Source organism: Taeniopygia guttata, chromosome 6, assembly GCF_048771995.1.
Source record: "Taeniopygia guttata chromosome 6, bTaeGut7.mat, whole genome shotgun sequence".
NCBI lineage: Eukaryota > Metazoa > Chordata > Aves > Passeriformes > Estrildidae > Taeniopygia > Taeniopygia guttata.
The window spans coordinates 8,667,560-8,685,452 of record NC_133031.1 but is presented as its reverse complement, the minus strand read 5'-3'; the positions used below and the strand labels follow the sequence as shown (position 1 = coordinate 8,685,452).

General features: G+C 42.8%; 1 protein-coding gene across 8 annotated transcripts in view; it reads right to left on the bottom strand.

The window, feature by feature from the left end:
- FAM13C (family with sequence similarity 13 member C) overlaps positions 1-17,893 on the bottom strand; it is a 124,411-nt gene that overhangs the window by 105,564 nt on the left and 954 nt on the right. For 2 of the 8 annotated variants that reach the window (XM_032749079.3, XM_012574431.5), the window contains exons 1-4: positions 8,609-10,432; positions 6,889-7,063; positions 6,478-6,687; positions 4,554-4,737 (exon numbers count right to left, since the gene is read on the bottom strand). In XM_032749079.3, the coding sequence (XP_032604970.3) occupies positions 4,554-4,737; positions 6,478-6,687; positions 6,889-7,063; positions 8,609-8,638 (599 nt within the window). In that variant the 5' untranslated portion in view covers positions 8,639-10,432. Of the gene's footprint in view, positions 1-4,553; positions 4,738-6,477; positions 6,688-6,888; positions 7,064-8,608; positions 10,436-17,893 lie in introns of those variants that run through there. The other 6 variants (XM_012574428.5, XM_041717184.2, XM_012574429.5 and 3 more) reach the window with 5 other exon arrangements.

Genomic DNA, 17,893 nt, shown 5'->3' with positions numbered 1-17,893 from the left:
CTGCCATTGCTCACTGGCATAGGGATGGGATGGAAAGAGTGGGTTTATTCTGCCTTCATTTATGAAGGTGAACTTTGATCACTCAGGCATCTGGTCTTATTACCAGAACTGTCTAGAAATAGGTACACGGGTTACCACAGGTAACAAACTGCTTTAGTGTATTAATTTATAAATCCACAGACACCAGACACATTAGGAAGTGGAAATTCCATATGTTCCCATTATATAGGATTTTAATCCCAAGCCCTGAAGGACTTGTGTATTCGCCCCTGTCAACTATCTGGAAGCTTGGAGAACATTTACATAAATACTGTGCCCTAAATGGAGCTTCTCCAGCCATGCTGCACCAACTCAGTTACCCCCAGCACAATATTAATATTTCAATAAGAAATTCATAAACTCTGGAGACTAAAGTGGAGCATGAATACACCAGTCTTCTGTTTGCCAAATGAGTACATTCATTATTCATTTGCAATTTTAAAGTACAAATATACACATTGGGCCCAGTCCAATTGCTTTCATTCGTGTTCCTCTTTTGTAAACTTACAGTTGTTTCTGTAAGGACTTAAGTTTGGGCTCCTTTTGAAAGCAGAAGGTTTAAGCAGAGTTATAGCCAGGTACAACATAGAGGGATTTACAGGATGAACCACTGTGTCATCAGTTCCTTCTTTAGGATTAATGAACATTTCTCTTTCTTGCATTCCCATTTTTCTGGGAAGGACTCCGTTTCTCCACAATAAACAAGGCTGCCTGTAAAACCTGGTTGACTGAGCAATAGTCTTTGCTACATACAACAATCCTAAGAGATTATTCATCACTTACCAAACATCAACACCCTCAGCTCACAGGCCAGACAAGCAATATTTTTAGTCCTTTGTCTTCTTTTTCAGCTTCTTTCATTAGCTTAGACATCTGTTCCTGAATCCACCTCTACCAGCTGTTAACTACTTACCAGAAGGAGCACTGCACAAGCTATTCAGGAAGATAAATGGTTCTCAGACCACTCATTGAGTCCTCCTTTCCCTTATTAGCAGCCTGTGTCTGAGTGCCCAGTTCTCATTTCATCCTGAAACAGATCTAAACTATAGACTGAGATGAGACAGCTGACTCCAAATATCAGTGTCTCATCAGCAGATATTCATGAGTGGCAACAGGTGTGCATTCCAAATATAGAGAATACACTTTTAGTTTTCTCTTCAGCCACCTTCCACAATGAGTTTCAATAATTTTGTGAAATAATCACTTCCTGCCTATTCATATACTTCTGCCGCTACCAGAAACTGCATTACTGGGGTGACAGCAAAAGGGAGCCAGGATCACACACTGCTAAATCCAGGCATGTGATCCTAGAAAGAGCAAAGCTACTGAAGTGTATTCTGTGCTTCCCTATAAAAGCCCCATAATCAGTTGTAGTACAAATCACAGGAGAGCACTCACTGCAAATAAGAAACAAGTAAACCTTGGCCAGCAGGAATTATCTACTGCTTTTTGGGTGAGTCTAAAACTTTCAAAGCTGCTTTGACACAAAGTCCATGCTAAAAAGTCCGCACAGTCCCTTGCCTTGGCTTTGCCCAGGAGATCTGCCAAGGTTCCCTGCCGCCACAGGCTTGCTGCAGATTTACAGAAACAATGAGTCAAAGTGAGTGGAAGCAAACAGCTGGCTGGCTGCAGTCCTTGTGCACTCATGCAAGAATTGCTTACTGAGACCAGAACTAAAAATCTCTTTACCAAGTTGAAGCATAACAAAGTATCCATGGAAATTTAAGTAATGTCAGTTGGATCTCTGATAAAAGCGTTCTCCTAAGTATTTACAGATACCAGAAGAACAAAACCAGTTTTCCATGATCCTCTTACTAGACTTCCAATGTAATACCTCTGCTAAGCCTTATAAATTTTGTGTTACAATAACCATAGCTACAAACCATGAAGTATGTGCAGTTTAGGCTTATAATGTACAAAGTTTAATATTTTACTTTTGTGGTCCCAAGGCCCAAGAGGGTTCCATGTTCTAACTACAGAATATTCCTATTCAGTCACTTCAGTGAAACTATAAACATGACAGGTCTCCACAAATAAAAGTGCCAAAATATTGAGATAGGTGATAATCATAGACAGAATTTACACTTGAATATAAATAAGTAAGAAATTTAAAGTAAAAAGGCTCATAAACAACTTTGTTTAGTTGTTTAGTGTCAAAGAAGGAAGATGTAATTTCACAAAACTGCAGATTGCCAGAACACAGGAAGAATAAGTTTTAACACTTGCAATGAATTTATACCAAATGAGGAGCTGCCATTACCTCCAGAAGGTTAATTCCAGCAATTGCGTGGAGCACACATTTCTGCAGATTAGATCTAGAAGCATTTTTTTCCATAACCTTCACATTTACACTGAACAACTATAGCAAGTAGTACCCAACACGTCCCAATTTCCTACACTCTGGCTGCCAAATGTTTCATAATGTGCCAGATAATGGCACTAATTCTTGCTCTGAAAGACATAAAGAATATTTATCACTTTTTCCCCTGTGTCAGCAGATATGATTTGCCACAGCTGACTACCTTGAATTTTGCTGCTGTACAGGACAATACCAATGATTTATTCTGAATCATTGAAGGCCTCAGGTCACTCAGCAGGAAGTGGTGTAGAGCAATATCACTGACAGAGCCAGTTTCAAGGCTCTCCTCTCCACCCAACTACCAAAAAGGCAATTTTTCATAACCCTAGGAGGTAACTCAACGAGCACCAGTCAAATGTTTTACAAAAAAAACCCTGAGCTCCAGATTTACTGGGTTGTCTCCCAGAGCTGGTGAGATCAGAATGACTGTAAGGAGGTGAAGATAACATTTATAGAGCAGACATACTTCTATTTATGGTAGCTGTTGTCTTGCCAGGTCACTGGCAGGGAAACTCTGTGCTGATTGCTTTCAAGGCTTCTCAGACAGGTCATTGCCACAAGTGCTCAGTTTAGCACTGGATGTACTTTAAAACCAGGCAAAGGCACATGTTCAGAAGTAACTGGGCCACGTCCCAGAAGAGGGGGATATTTAAAAACTGAAGCAGCTCATCAATCAATAAGGGAGCACACTGGAGTCATATGTGTGGGTACAGGAATCAGTGGGCACACATTGGGATAATTTGGGAATGGAGATTAAGGAACAAAGTCTTCTTGCATGCATGTACATGCAGAGAAACTCCAAGTGAGAGCAAATATCATCTGATGGCAGAAAAGTGACTGTCAGTGAAGTGCTTTTTGAGTTAATGTGGGGGCCAATGGATAGATACTTGGTGAAGGCCTTTTAGCATCAGCCAATGCTCCTAAGTATCACCACACAACTTATCCAAACACTGATAAACAAATCTTATCTGTCTCCACTAGTTTACTAACTTTATTATTCAGATATTAAGGATCTTGGGGTCTGTTTGCAAAACTGCTTTGTTGCATTGCTGAATATCCTCCATGGTAAGGTTTTTTTCACAGAGGACAGAGTGGCATAGTTCCAACCACACCACATCTTGTTAGATTCACTTCTCTTACTGTGCTTTTGTTAAAGATATAAACTTGTATCATGTCCAAAGGTCACATTCTGCTAGACCTGGTGATAAACCCACAGAGCAGGAAAACAGAGACCACATATAAAGACCGATTAAACAGCAGCAAGGTTTAAAAGTCCAGTTCCACAAAACAAAGCCTGTCATTGATGCTGGGCACCAATTTGGCTTTAAAAATTAACTTGACTTGCCATAAAACACCCAGCTGGATAACCAGGCTTTTCTACTGCACAGAAGATATTAACTGCTAATAGATATTTTTTTTGTGAAGTGTCATTGGCTTATAGTTCATATTAATCCGACATAGCTGTGATCCACTAAAACAAAGATTTACAAGTTGTAACAGGCATAAATATTTTAACATCCTCTAGTGTCAACAATGAAAAGGAAAATCCTCCAGTATCTGATCACACTAGGCTGTTCCTTCTTATCACCTTGACTTGCATGGCATGTTGTCCCTTCCCTCCTTTTTAGCTTCCAGTTTTGTGCCCACTCACCATCACCCCACACATGACTTGTCCAGCCCCAGCCAAGGGGCACTGCTTGCAAGCTTGGATCTGCTTGGGTGTCAACTTGAACTTTAGTGGCAAGGGCAGAATGAGTTGCTTCTCTTTCTTGATAACAAGGATTCATTTCTCTGATAGTTGCAAGGTCAAAGTGAGGGTGAGCTTTTCAGAATCAAATCCAACAACTAAGCAGCCCCCACAGCCAGCACTTCTCTTGGCTCAGAAAAGAGAAGTAGTTGTCATTAAATAGCCCTCCATCCCTGATGTCTCTTCATGTGGTTTCTTACTTGAGGCTTGCCCTGTCTAATCAGTGCCCACCAGAACAAAAGTGATCAGCCAGCTCAGAACCTGCCACATCTGCCCATGATACACCATATAAACACTAAACTTACAAAATTCCCCACTCTCTATTGCACACAGAGTTACGACAGAAAGCCTTGCTGTGAGGTGTGACCTTGTTGTGTTGCTTGAGGCAGCTGAATAGAGAGGACTCACTTGAACAGAGCAGGTCCAAACACGATGGCCAGGTTTTCCAGAGTCATGAAATTCACTGCACTGTAGGTTGCTACCTTAAACAGGAAAGCAGACAGGAACTGAAGAAGGTTTTGATGGGTTTTGGGCAGGCAGCTGAGCAACTGTCTCAGGTTCTCTATGCATTCTGTTGTGTTGATTTTGTGCTCTGGGAAAAAAAATAACCAAATGCAAACTTATAACATAGATATTCCTCATACCAACACAATTTCATCCCAGACATTACATATAAGTAAGAAGGAAAGTTTTAAAACATATTAGAACAAAGTGAAGAATAAATACACCCCAAACAAGGATTTTGTACACTAAATTTTGGCATATGTTTTTCATTTATAAATATTTAAGAACCATGGATTTTCAGATATTAAGTTTTACACTCACTGTTTCTGACATTTTTCCTCTTAAGGCAGAATCATCCAGCACTTGCTGCTTTCCTAATGAAATTGCAGACAGGAGTCATGTACCTGAATCCCCAAAGCTGCCTTGAAAGACGGTACAAGGTTGTCAGCCTTGATTCTCCCAAGAGATTTTATACATGCTGTATGATTCTCATTAAGAGGAATGAGAAATTGTAGCCTTTCAGCCCCACATCATCTTCATTTCCTGACTAATTGGTAGCTCTCAGACTCAAAACATCTTTGCTCTATAAATACGCAACTGCAGTTATACAAGAGGCGCTTAAATTTCTAAATTGGGGATACTTAACATTTTCTTGGTTCTCATTCTTCAAGGAAGGGTAACAAGGCAGAAAATGGGTTCACAAACAGCTCCATTTTATCAGCAGTTCCATATCAGTAGGATAAATTCTCCTGGTTACTGGAATTGAGATGACAGTACTGCTCAATAATTGGCAGCTGATGCTCAAATTTGCCATAGATCACCAGGACACATCTGTGTAGCTTTGACATTGCTTATAAGCAAATCATGCCCTTGAGGGTAATTTTAGCCCTAAAAAACATTCTGCGCAGGCCAAGGCCCATGGTGCTCAACTGACTAATGAGTGAAATGGAAAAGGGGACAAAGAGGAAAAAATAACTTTAAAGAATAACAGCAAGACTGTCCAGGGTAGAAAGAACAAGGCACTTGCAAAAGCCCCATAAGTTGTCCTGCACAGAGTTTCACAGTTCATGAAACTGCTTCCTTTCTCTTTCTTTGCAAACTCCTACACGGGCACTTCCAACAAAAGCAGCCTGCAAAGTAACCCGCAAAACCCACTTATTTGTATGCAAACACCTGAATTAGCTACCAGTCAGAATCACCGGGCAGACTGAGCACAGAGCTCAGTGGGGAGCAGGCAGTGGGCTGCTGGGGTGCTCTGGGCTTTGCATGCTGCTCCACACACTGCTGTCCAAGATTATAAGAGAACTGGTAAAATAAATGCTAACTGAAAATACAGTTCTAAATAAGAAGAGTGATGTGCAGAAAAACCTCCTTTAACAGGGAAGGTTAAATAAATAGAGGCTTCAGCTCAGAAAAGAGAGAAGTGAGGCAGTGGCTATATAAAGGCACAAGCAGTATTATGGTGGTGATTACATTAAAACTAAAAATATTATCTCAGTAACTAGTATGGTATACAATTTAAAGAAGAAAGCATGCAGAAGAGAAGCTTTCTCAAAGAATACAGGATTGGATTGCAGGATTCATTGCCACAGGAAAAAAGGGAATCCAAAAGACTTAATGAGTTTTAAAAAGACTTGTAGACAAGTTCATAGATGCCTAGTCCCTCCAAAGCAATTAAACATCATTCAGTTTTTAAATTATGAAGATATAATTAAGTCAAACACCTTTTATAAGGAAACACAAAACCTTGTTTATAGAAAGTGCGATGAACACATTATCTGTCACTGTCAGGGAAAGGACAGAAGCTTGGAAGGTGCCCATTCTGTACCTTGGAAAGTTTTGAGCAAGCCAGAACAAATATTGTCTGGAAAAACAGCCACTGGTAGTTCTTTCAGAAAGAGTTTCAGGAGACTGGCCACAGAATCGACATCTCCATCATTAATAAGGTCGACTTTTTCCCCTTGATTGTACTTCTGCCTCAATTCCTTGATTTTATTTGCTGAGCCACCAATCCGAAATATACCAACACGCTCCAGACCTGTGTAAGAAATGCAGAACAGTAAGCAGTGGTTGTTTACTTTACCACATCTTTGTGATGAAAACTGGAGTTCAAAAAGAAAGAGCTTCTTTTAGAAAGAACAATTTAAAATAAGGATTTTTCATCATTTATGGCTGTAAAGTAAAGCTTAAACAACAAATATCGGTTTCCAGAAGCTGAGCAGGAAAAATATGAACTTACCAAATATCTCCAGGTACTCCACCATCTGTGTCACAAGAGAAGGAACCCCACACTGCTTTGCATCCTCTACAAGGGTTTCCAGAGGAACACCAAATGTGCTTCTTTCACTGCTGAACTGTAGATCTGGTGAAACTTTATTTGTTGTGTGCCTAACTTGTATAGAAGAGAATGATTGCTGGGGAATAAAAACAGGGACGTGGTAAACAGTGACAGGCTTTTATTATTTTAACCAGCAAAGATCTACAGCTTTGGTAAAAGTATTGTCTTTTTTTGTAGTATCTTAGTACAGGTTTTATTTCTATTGCATATTCTTAAAATACTAATATTCTTCTGTAGAGCTGAGATGAGACCTGTGATGGGATAAACTCCAGTAAAGCCCCCTCACCCCTACAGTCAGGGAAAAGGGGCCTTGTGTTGAGGCAGGTGGACTGTTCAAGGCAGAGATGGGTCACTACCCCTCAAAAGAGCCCCAAAAGTCAGAAATAAGCTGACTCTGTTCTGGTGCACAGCCTTCCAACTCCATTAAATTTGTGAATTTCTGTGTGATGATAAAAAAAAAAAAAAATTGCAAGACTATGAAGGAACCAGAAGTGGAATTTCAGTGGCAGCCATGGCCTCAGAAGAGGTTCCTTCCTGCTCGCCCAGTTATTCTAAATCTCTTACCCCAACAACTGATGCAAAAGCACAAGAAATCACAAACAACTTGCACTTTTCATCCTGTCTGATGAAGGAAGCTGCTTTTCCATCCTACCAGAGCGTGGGCTGGGAAGTTTGTGGGCTCTGGCGGGGGGTCCTGTCCCTGAGGGAGGCTGGGGGGCTCCGTGAGGACGGGGCCACCCCGGGTGGGCACAGCAGCTCTGCAGCCCCTCAGGGCTGCGCCTGGGGGGTGTTTAAAAATGTATTTATAAATAGATGCTTAGATACATTTTAAAAATAAATATAATAACTATATATTTAATAATAATATCCCTCAGGAATATTTTTTAAAAGGGGAAATTCTGCCCAGTGCTCTGAAAGGAGTCCTGGCTGCCCCGCACTCTTTCCCACCCCCGCTAAGCCCCTTGCTTGCCTTACAGGCAGGTGCCATTGCCCACAGTAATTTCTGTATTTTGTCCTCATGTCTCGGGCAATGAGAGCAGAATCCCAAACCAAGAACACCTGGATTTACCATTTCTGCACCAGGACTATTTAAACAGTATCTAAAGGGGATTTTTAATTTTTTTTTTTTTTGGTAGCATTATCTCAAACCAGCCTCCTCTTAAATGTTTTTATTACTATGATTTCAGAATGAAAAGGGAAAGATTTTCCTATGGGTTTGAAGCTGAACTGCTGTAGTAAAGCTGTTTTTCACACATGCCTGCAGTAAAGCCATGAGCTGGAGCTCCAGGCCAGCCCTGCTGCCATGGCAAAAGCACACACAGCACTCAAAACATCCCAGGCAATTTTGATCTTTCAGTACATAGAAAAGCTTAGACTGTGATGCTAGTGTTACAACATGAATAATTCTCTTAAAAGAACAAATATCAGCATGTACCAAACATATTTTACAGCATTTTTGTTTATAAGTGATGAGGTGTTACAAAAAGCCTCTAAAATATCTGTGCACCATTACTGTAAATCCCTCCCTTTTCCCTTCTCAGATGCAGCAGACCATCAGCCTTCTCAGAAAGGAGGAAGGGTGCGAGAAAGGAGTGAAGAAGGCAGATTTCGGTTCACTTACACAAATGGAAAGGGAGGCGCCTGCTCCCATGTTAGGCTGCAGCAGAGTGCCAGTATTTCAGCTGTGCTGCTCCACGACACCATCACCTTCCTTCCCCTCCACAAGGCTGTGCAGCCTGGCCAGAGCTAACTGCAGCCATCGGGCTGATCCTCTGCAATTAACTTATCGTAGTATAATTGCTAGGCATCACCTTAATCAGTGGTTTCCCTCCAGAGTCGGTGGAAGGTAGACATTAACTCCTAGTGAAAGAGGATTTCTTGCAGCCAGCACTTCCCTGTGGAGGCACCTTGCACAAGCTGAGGGCTGAGTTACCACCAGGAGATGTTTCCATGGCACCTACCTCACACAAAGCCACACTGATCCTGGGCCTGATATTTGCTCTTGAGTGGGTTTTTGCAGTGCAGGTTTGCAGATATGCCTGCTGTCCCTCCTGCCTGCTGCAGCAGCAAGGAAAATACTATGAGGTGGCCCTCTGTGTACACATTATAGATACTTATTTATATAACACATACACAATCATTTTGACTGACACATGGGCAAGGACCCATTCAGTTTTTAAAATATGAAGATGCAATTAAGCCAAACACCCTTTATAATTGTGTCAGATACAAAACCTGTCCTGGGAATTAAGTAATGAAGAAGTAATGTTGCAGTAAAATCTGACTGGGGGAGGTTTTTAACACAAACTTAGTAGGTACATGTGAAACAAAAACAAAACACACAAGGCAAGAAAAGGTAGAGGTGCTGAGCCAGACCCACTTCGTGAAAAAAGAGGAGTTACTCCAACACCACACTGGTGCAGCACAGATAACAGAGATAGTTCCCTTCTCCTTAGCAGAAGGAACACCACTTAAAAACTAGTGCAGAATTTTAGCCCACTTACCTCTACACAAGATCCCACGATAAGGTCTGAAAAATGCTGTAGTTTAGGGCTTTCTCCCTCTACCTGTGGAGCTAGCCCCAGAAAAATCCATATCCTCCTCCCCCACCCTATCCTGTCTCTGCAAACAAACTCCACCTGCACCCATCACCACAGCTGTGGCCATTTAACCTGTTAAAAACGCCGTGCCCATCACCACAGCTGTGGCCATTTAACCTGTTAAAAACACCGTGCCCATCACCACAGCTGTGGCCATTTAGCCTGTTAAAAACGCCGTGCCCATCACCACAGCTGTGGCCATTTAGCCTGTTTAAAATGCCGTGCCCATCACCACAGCCGTGCCTGTTCAGCCTGGCCTCATCTCTCCAGACAAGCTCCCCATGTGTCCCCACCTCAGCTGTGGCTGCTCAGCCTGTTCAAGCTGCTGGGCCCACAGGAGGTCCTGGGGCTGATGGTGCTGTAACCCCGAAAAAAATATGCTAAATATGAGTGATAAAAGAGAGAAAAAAAGCGGGAGTGCCCTCTCACAGCAGCATGGTGTTCTGTGCTCGTGGCTGGGAGGGCACAGGGGCATTTTGGTGTGACACCCCATCCCTGCTGCATCCCCCACCTTTGCTGGGTCCCTTTGGGCCAGACCAAACCACCACAAACTCAGAGCCACCTCAGCCTGTGAGCCTGCAGCCATCTGCACTCTGCAGAGAAACACATCACAAAAAGGCCCGTGCAAAACCTACAAAACTGAAACAAAAAATCTTCACCTCCACCTCTTCGCTCCCTGCTCCATAGCATGTTTTGATTTTCCATCTTACTAGATGCCACAGGAGTCATCCCGCTGACATGTCACTCTGCCCTGCTTCAACTCAGCGTGTAAACTGTAGGCAAGTACCTTTCAAAGCAACAAATTCTCCACCTGAGCAGCAAACACAAACTTTATCTGTTGACTCATGGCAAGGCAAACAAGGCAGCAGCCACTGCAGTCAAGCTCTGGGTCCCGGCTGCTCCGTCCGAGTGCTGCGGGTGAGCCCCGGCGGGCTCGGGAGACGCGGCCTGGCGTTCCCTGAGGCGGCAGCAGCAGCAGCCAGAGGGCACACGAGGCTCGCCGGAGAGCCGATCTGCAAACCCCGCCGCGGGCACGGCAGGGAGCCCAGCCCTCGCAGGGCTTTCCTGCCGAACCGAACTGCACCGGCCCGAGGGACGGATGATTTCTGCCCACCGAGGGCAGGCGGCTGCAGGGAAGCGCAAATTGAACACATCACCGCTCATACTGCGCGGCTGAAATCCCAACCCTTCCTTCACAACCTCTGCATCAAAGTCAGCCCCTGCAGGACTTCAGAGCTATGGAAAGGATGTGTGGTGCTGTGAGAAGCCGCCCTGAGTTCAAGGCAAAGCTTTTGGTCTCCCAGCAGCCTGCTGCCCAGGGGAAGGCTGTGAGGAAAGGCAGTGCCCAGCCTGGCTGTGTGAGGGGCTGGACGAGCCCCAGGGGCTGCCTTTGTGCTCTCTCCACTGGGGCCACTTCTCCAGCTGCTGAATGGGTTGCTTGTGAGAGTTGCCGATGTTTCAAAAAAGATAGAAAAAGGATAAACACGAAAGGAAAACAGGAAAGTTTAGTTTGCGCCTTAGAAAAGCAGTTTTTTACAGCAGCATTGGGAACAGCAGGATCCCTGTGAGAGAGGGCAGAGGTAAATCCACTGTCGGCAGCATTAAAAAACAACAGCAGCAAGAAAAATAATTAACTGAGGCTTCATGGTTCATTGAAGTTTTCCTTCAAAGCTGCAAGCAGCCTGCTCTGCTAACTTGGTGATCTGTGTCTCAGCTTCAGGAGTCTCCAAGCATCCAGCCAAGGAAGAAAGAAAGCCCTTGCTGGTGGCAGGAGCCGAGCAGGGAGTGCCTGCCCTGCAGGGAGGCTGCCCTGGGATGTGATGTGGACGCTCCTGCCGTGGCCCACACTCAGCTGGAGAGGCTCTGGTGGCTCTGGATTAGCAGCAAACGCTGGGGCAAGCAGCTCTGCTGATGCCAGCTGCAGGATTTGAGAGGGCACTCTTATGCTATGATACATCAGTTGCACCACCTCAGCCTTGGGAACCCTTGGGAGCTAAGCCCATAAATGCATCCCTGAATTATCACGAAGAAAAGTCAGGGCTGATAGACACAGCTGAGATTCCATCAGACAAACCTGTATTACTGGCTTTCAAAGCAGGTTTTCATCTCACACACAGCATTTGTATATTTTATCCCAATTCATCATGAGCCACTCTAAACAGTAAACTTAGTGAATTCTGAAATTTTACATGTTTTATAGTATATGGACCTGATAGATAAACTGTAGGGTTTCTTAAGCACAAGGAAAAAAATAGAAATAAGAGCTACAACCAAGACAGAAGTAGACATGGAAAAATGCATCTCATAATCTCATATTAGGTAATCATTGGCAAGAAATGAGGCATCTCTCTCTCTTGATTACTACAGTATCAATATAAGTTTTCCTACATTTAAACTGGTAAAAGTCATAGCAGAGACGTAAGGACTGGTTGCCACACATCCTTCATCACAACAATCTGATTGCCAACTGTGCCTACTCGCCAAGTTAAATTACCAACAAGGAAGAGTTGCTGTCCTGACAAGAAAGCAGCTCTCCCCTGCTGCTACTTGCACTGCTTTTTGCTGTGCCCATGGGAAGAGCACACAGGCCACAACACCTCCTGCCAGGCAAGCCCCTGTCAGCCCAGCAGCGTCCCCTCTGACTTCATTTCTGCTCACAGCTGCTCAGGTGGTCTCCTCTGGAAGTGGAAGCCCCAGGACAGAGATGGGCGTGCCTGCAGAGCCAGGGCCAGCCAGGCACTGGGGAGCTGCCCCCTCTCCCCAGCCAGGCACACACGAGTCCGGAGCTGCCCCGAGCAGATATCCCCTGAGTCACGGCAAGGCTCCTTCCACTGGAGACACAGCACCCTGCAGGCTTGGAGCTGCTTCTCTCTATCTGAGCCCATCTCTGGCAAGAGATGTGTTGGTGTCCTGAGGTGCTGAGCCTGTTTCCAGGCAGCTGAATTACAGGCATGTGGAGAACTGCCCAATGAAACAGTGGGAGACAAATGCTCAGACTGATTACTGGCCCTTTTTACCTTTTTGTTTGTTTGTTTTTTGGTCTTCCCAGCCCGTTAAACCTTCTAGCATCACCTTTCTTTTAAAGGCTTTTGAAAAGCCTGCAGAAAGCTGCACAATTCCTTGGCAGTTTTGTGGAACTGAAAGTGACTGGCAGGCGACAGATCAATTATTGCCAATATTCCTCTCTTGGAGTGAAATGTCATGAAGGTTGTTTTGGAGCCTGCCTCTCTCTGCTTCCTGTTTTGAATTTTATTTTCTTCCTCTAATCTCCACCTGGCACTTAAGCCTCTTCATTTTCTTGATGCTGTTCCAGGGAAAATAAGTCAGCATTCAAAATGCAGTATTGCTTCATTATCTAAAGGCACTATCGTGCTGTTGTTGCTAAAGAGCAGAACACCAGAAAAAACAGCCACAAGCTGAAAACTATTGTAATGAAGCAAGTAGAGCTCTTTTTCAGGCCCTACAAATTATTTGAAGTCTGTATTTCTATTAAATTTCAGTCTATATAATGAAATTGGCTGATTCCAAGTTTATTTCTCCAAGAAACAGAAAGATGAAAAACACAAAGGAACACAATTTTTTTGCAATCATGGTTTGCTCCCTGTCTGCTCATTTTCAAAGGGAGTTTGAAATGTTGGATTAGTTTCAGCAAAAGTTGCAAGCACCAGGCCAGTTTCTGCATCCCAAATCATCCTCCCAGAAAGACAGACTCCCATGAGGCTCCATCCACAAACTGCTGCTGGTTTCTGACAGCTTCCCACAGCTGAAGGGAAACTCAGCTTCAGCTCCAGACAGCTCTTGGGGTATTAATCTCTTGCTGAAGCAATTATCTCTGGCACCATATGCTACCATTTTTCATAAATAATACAGTTTCAACAGAAAATTGCCTCTTTGAAGAGTTGTAAAGAAGTAAGGCAGGATTAGTTCTTGCCTCCTCTCCGGCTCTAGCTTGCACATCACCTGAGGTGGGGATAAAAAAAAAGAAAATAAAAAGAAGGAGTACACTAAGTTGAGGCTTCAGCATCCTCTTACACCATGGATGCTGCCCTAGCTCATGTAAAAGTCAGGCAGAGGCAGTTTTTCTTTTGTATTTCTCCAATGGCATAGAACTACTCCTTACTGGTTCATTTCAAGAGTTGCTCCTATTATGTTCAATAAGCTCTGCTTTATGCACTCGTGATACTACTTCTTGAACAAAATTAGAGAAAACTCAAAAAAGGACTCTCAAAATGCAGACCTTCCCCCCAGAGGAACTGAGATGGCAGCAGCATCTCCATCAATCTCCCCAGTTTCAGATATGATAAAACCCTATTTGAAGTTATTCAGTCTATCATATGAGAATTCAGGTCTCCTGTTTCTAAAGCAACAAGGTAATGGTCTGCTCAGTGGGAATTTCTTCTTCCCATCTCTCTCTCCCAGGAATCTTTTTGGTAGCTAAAATTCATATACCCAGAAGAATGACTTCTTAATCGTTTCATATCATGGATACACCAGGGAGGAACCATTTTGTCAAACCTAGTCTCACAAATATATTTTTTGTTCCCTACTTCTTCACATCACCTCCACATGACTCTGTTTAACTTGAAACAAATATTATTTAATTAAGCATTTTTCTGATCTCTTGCATAACCTCATACAAAGTATTTATTGTAATTCACAGAATCTGAGAGAGACATGCCAGATGATTTCAGTTATCCTAATTAGGGAAGGTGGTCCCTAAGTAATGAATAGCAGGGACACAGCCACGCCAACCCAGGGACATTTTAATTAAAAAGCAAAGTAATTTGATACCAATAGGAGACAGCATGACCTAATCCAACCTGATATGCATGTCACATATCAAAATTCAAAGTTATAACCACAAAAACCCACACAGTTTAGATACAATCTGTAAATACAGAGTTGGTCAGAGCACTGACCAAACTACAGTTTACACCTGGTACACAGTTTACAAAACAGGGTGTAAGTGTTCATCTTGTTACTCAGCTGCATCTAGTCTTTGCTGTTAATCACGAAAATGTGTTTACTTTTCAACATGATCTCTGTGTTACATGGGAAAGGAGAAAAGAGATTAGGCAGATAATTGTGCAGCCTGCAACGAGAGAAACAAGGGAGGAAAAGACATTAGGTGAAATTGAGTTTGCAAGTTTAACTGTGACCAGGTAAGATTAAGGTTGGAGCCAAAGGCAGAAGAGAAGAACATTTGCTGCAGTCACAGTGCACAGGGCCACGACTGCAAGGCAGCTCACACAGGAATTGCCCCGAGCTCCTTGCCAGCCATGCAGCACACTACAGCACATTGTGCCAGCAGTTACACCTCAGCTCACACCACTGACACATCCAGCTGGTCTTGGGGAAAGTAAAAGAAAAAAGCCCTTTCAGAGGTTCTGTGAGTGCCCCTACAGCAATGCACCCACAAGGATGCAGCTGGATGCCTTTAACAAGCACTTTGACTGGCAGAAAACACAGCTCAAAACTATGGCCTGGAAAACCACTGTACCTAATCTGGTACAGCAGCACAGGGACTCAGTCAGGAATGGGCTCAGGGCTGCTCCCCTGAAGCCTCCTGAGGCATATAGTGAACAGCTGAGCACCCCATGATGTTCCTTGTTGCACACCAAGTGAACAGACTGGAGGGGGCTGCGTGTTCAGCCTCACACTCCAGCCATGTGCTCTCCTCCCCCTCAAAACTGCAGCAAACACAGCACAACACCTGCACCTGACACAGGAGACCCAAAGGGAAGAAAGCACAGCAAGGGAGAGCTGCAGGATCTGTCCTGCCTCAACTCTTCCTTATCACACACGCTCAAGACTCCCTTTCCTCAGCAGATGAAGCCTTGAGCATCTGCAGACAGAGTAGATAAATATGTGTACATAGCAGTCATATTTTATTCTCTTTATACAGCTCTGGCCAAGAATTTCAGCAAATCTCTCATTTCAGGTATCTGGGCCTCTAGTTTCTGAAAACATGAAATGGCACTGGGGCTAATAAAGTCTGCTTGGACTGATGTGATTATTTAACACTAATGAAAAAAGCCTAAGCAAGCAAGTACTCCACACATGGAACACAGATGGTTAAAGCTGACCAACAGACTTGTTGTAAGAAGCTATGGACACACTAAAGAAAACTGACATAGGATGCTGTTGCAGAAAATGTGAGGACATACCAAATGAGGACACACAAGAACAGAGTCAAGCCTTCCCCACAGAGCCATGGGAGTGACAACAAACAGGAACAGCAGCTACTTTGGGAAACTTGAAATCATTATGTCATGACAGAGAGCTTAAACGAGAGGATCTTGAAAAGTCCATTTCAACAAAAATCATTCTGTGATTCAGTTCCTGCAACAAAATCATTACATGATACAGAGCAGTTCAAGCTGAGCATGTGTGTATCACCTCTGAATTGTTTTAATTGTTTAAAAGCCAACATTAAAAAGAACAAATACCTCCATTGGAAAAAAAAAGTATTTTGGTAATCAGAGAGCATATTGACACATCTCTAAAGACTTTTTCCTGTTTGAAGATTGACAAGCCTTTAACTTGGCTATTCAACTTAATTTTGTCTACAGCAAAACATCGCTGAAATGAGTCCTCCGAGTTTGAGAAATTCTGTTTCATAGGAAATCAACTTTTTCTACTTTCTCTGTCCTGTTCAACTAGATTTCTGTATAATTTCTAATTTTGCCATTTTTAATCTGGCTGGTATCATGCTCAGCCAAATACATTCACCACATGTATATGTGAAAGGCTCTCCTGAATGACCTGAAGTGAAATATCTCTCCAATAAAAAATACCTCCATGTCAGTTTAATGCTGTGCAAACATCTCCATCAATTTTTATAGTCCTTACTCAGCACATTGTTCAGTGTCAGTGCTGGATGCAGGAATCCAGGATCAGCATGATGTAGACAAATTAACAGCTACCAAAGAAATGTAATCTCTTTCTGCAGCTAATGATAAAGCCCATCAATTCAGTAAGACACAAAATACACTTTAAGCCTAGTAATATTTCACAGTTTCATTTGTCTTGTGTTTCAGCAACTATGATAAACTTTCATAGGCTCTGCAAAGAAGAAGATAAATGTTCTATCCATGACTGACTGACTCCACAGTAACTGAATAATTTATGCAATACACAATAATGTTTTCTTTTACAATAAATAGTAATTACTAAAGTATCACATTCCATCTGTTCCAGAGCTGTTTGTCAGTGACTATAACACTCAAGACAATCCAGAATTCTGCATGGCAGAACTGTTTACCTACCTCTACCTACCCCTATCACTCTGTCAATGCTGATGACCTACTTTTCAAGCAAATAAGGCATAGATTATCACATTGTACCTGTCCTGCCACCTTCTAAACCACATTTGAACCTATGGGTTCATTATTTGAATGAAACATGAAGACAGCACCAAAGGCTCTCAGACAAAATGTAAGTTGCAACATCTCTAGAAATATCTTCTTGGAAAGGAGACCTGCAAAACTAGAAAAGTAAAATCAAAACATTAAAATCTTGGGTCTTGTTTACCACTTAAAGACAAGATAAATAAAACCACAGTGCTCAGCTGGCTGGGGCAAGGAGTCCTAGCACATATTGCTTGCAGTGGCAAATAAAATTCTTTAACAGTCAGGGCTCTTCCCTCACTGCTGGGTAGGGTTACATCAGGAAACTGTTACAGATCACTAGTCATATTTCCACACATATCAGGCTGCCTAATAATAGACTCCATTTCCATTGCAAGGGTGTGCTACATACCACCTAATCATTTGCATTGATTCCAGCTGCATTTTTTCAGACCGATCACTAATTTAACATCAGTTTCATATTTAAAGAACTAAGAATGTATTTTTGGCAGGAAGTGAGCTTTTAAAAGATGAATCTGAAGGCATACATGCCCTGATCATACCCAGGATATCCCCACAGTTTCTTTACGTTGTGTAAAACATGGTATTACTTTTATATATATGTGGTGAAATATGACTACAGCTGCCATAAAAGCACATAAAATGGGTGCAAATCCAAATCAGATACCCATTACTCCAATTGAGGACTGCATGGCTACCCAGAATACTCAATATTCTTTCCACATGCACTGAATAAGCAAACCAGGAACAAAAGCCACACTGTAGTTACACTCAGCTGACAAATGGAAGGGAAAATAAATAAAGAGGCAACTAACTGCATCTTTGTCATGCTTTAATACAAACAAACATAAGTGAATCCCAGAAAGTCAGCAAAAACTGTTTGAAGCCAAGCTGGATTTTCCTGCCCTGGACCAGACAAGGGAACATTGCCTGCAT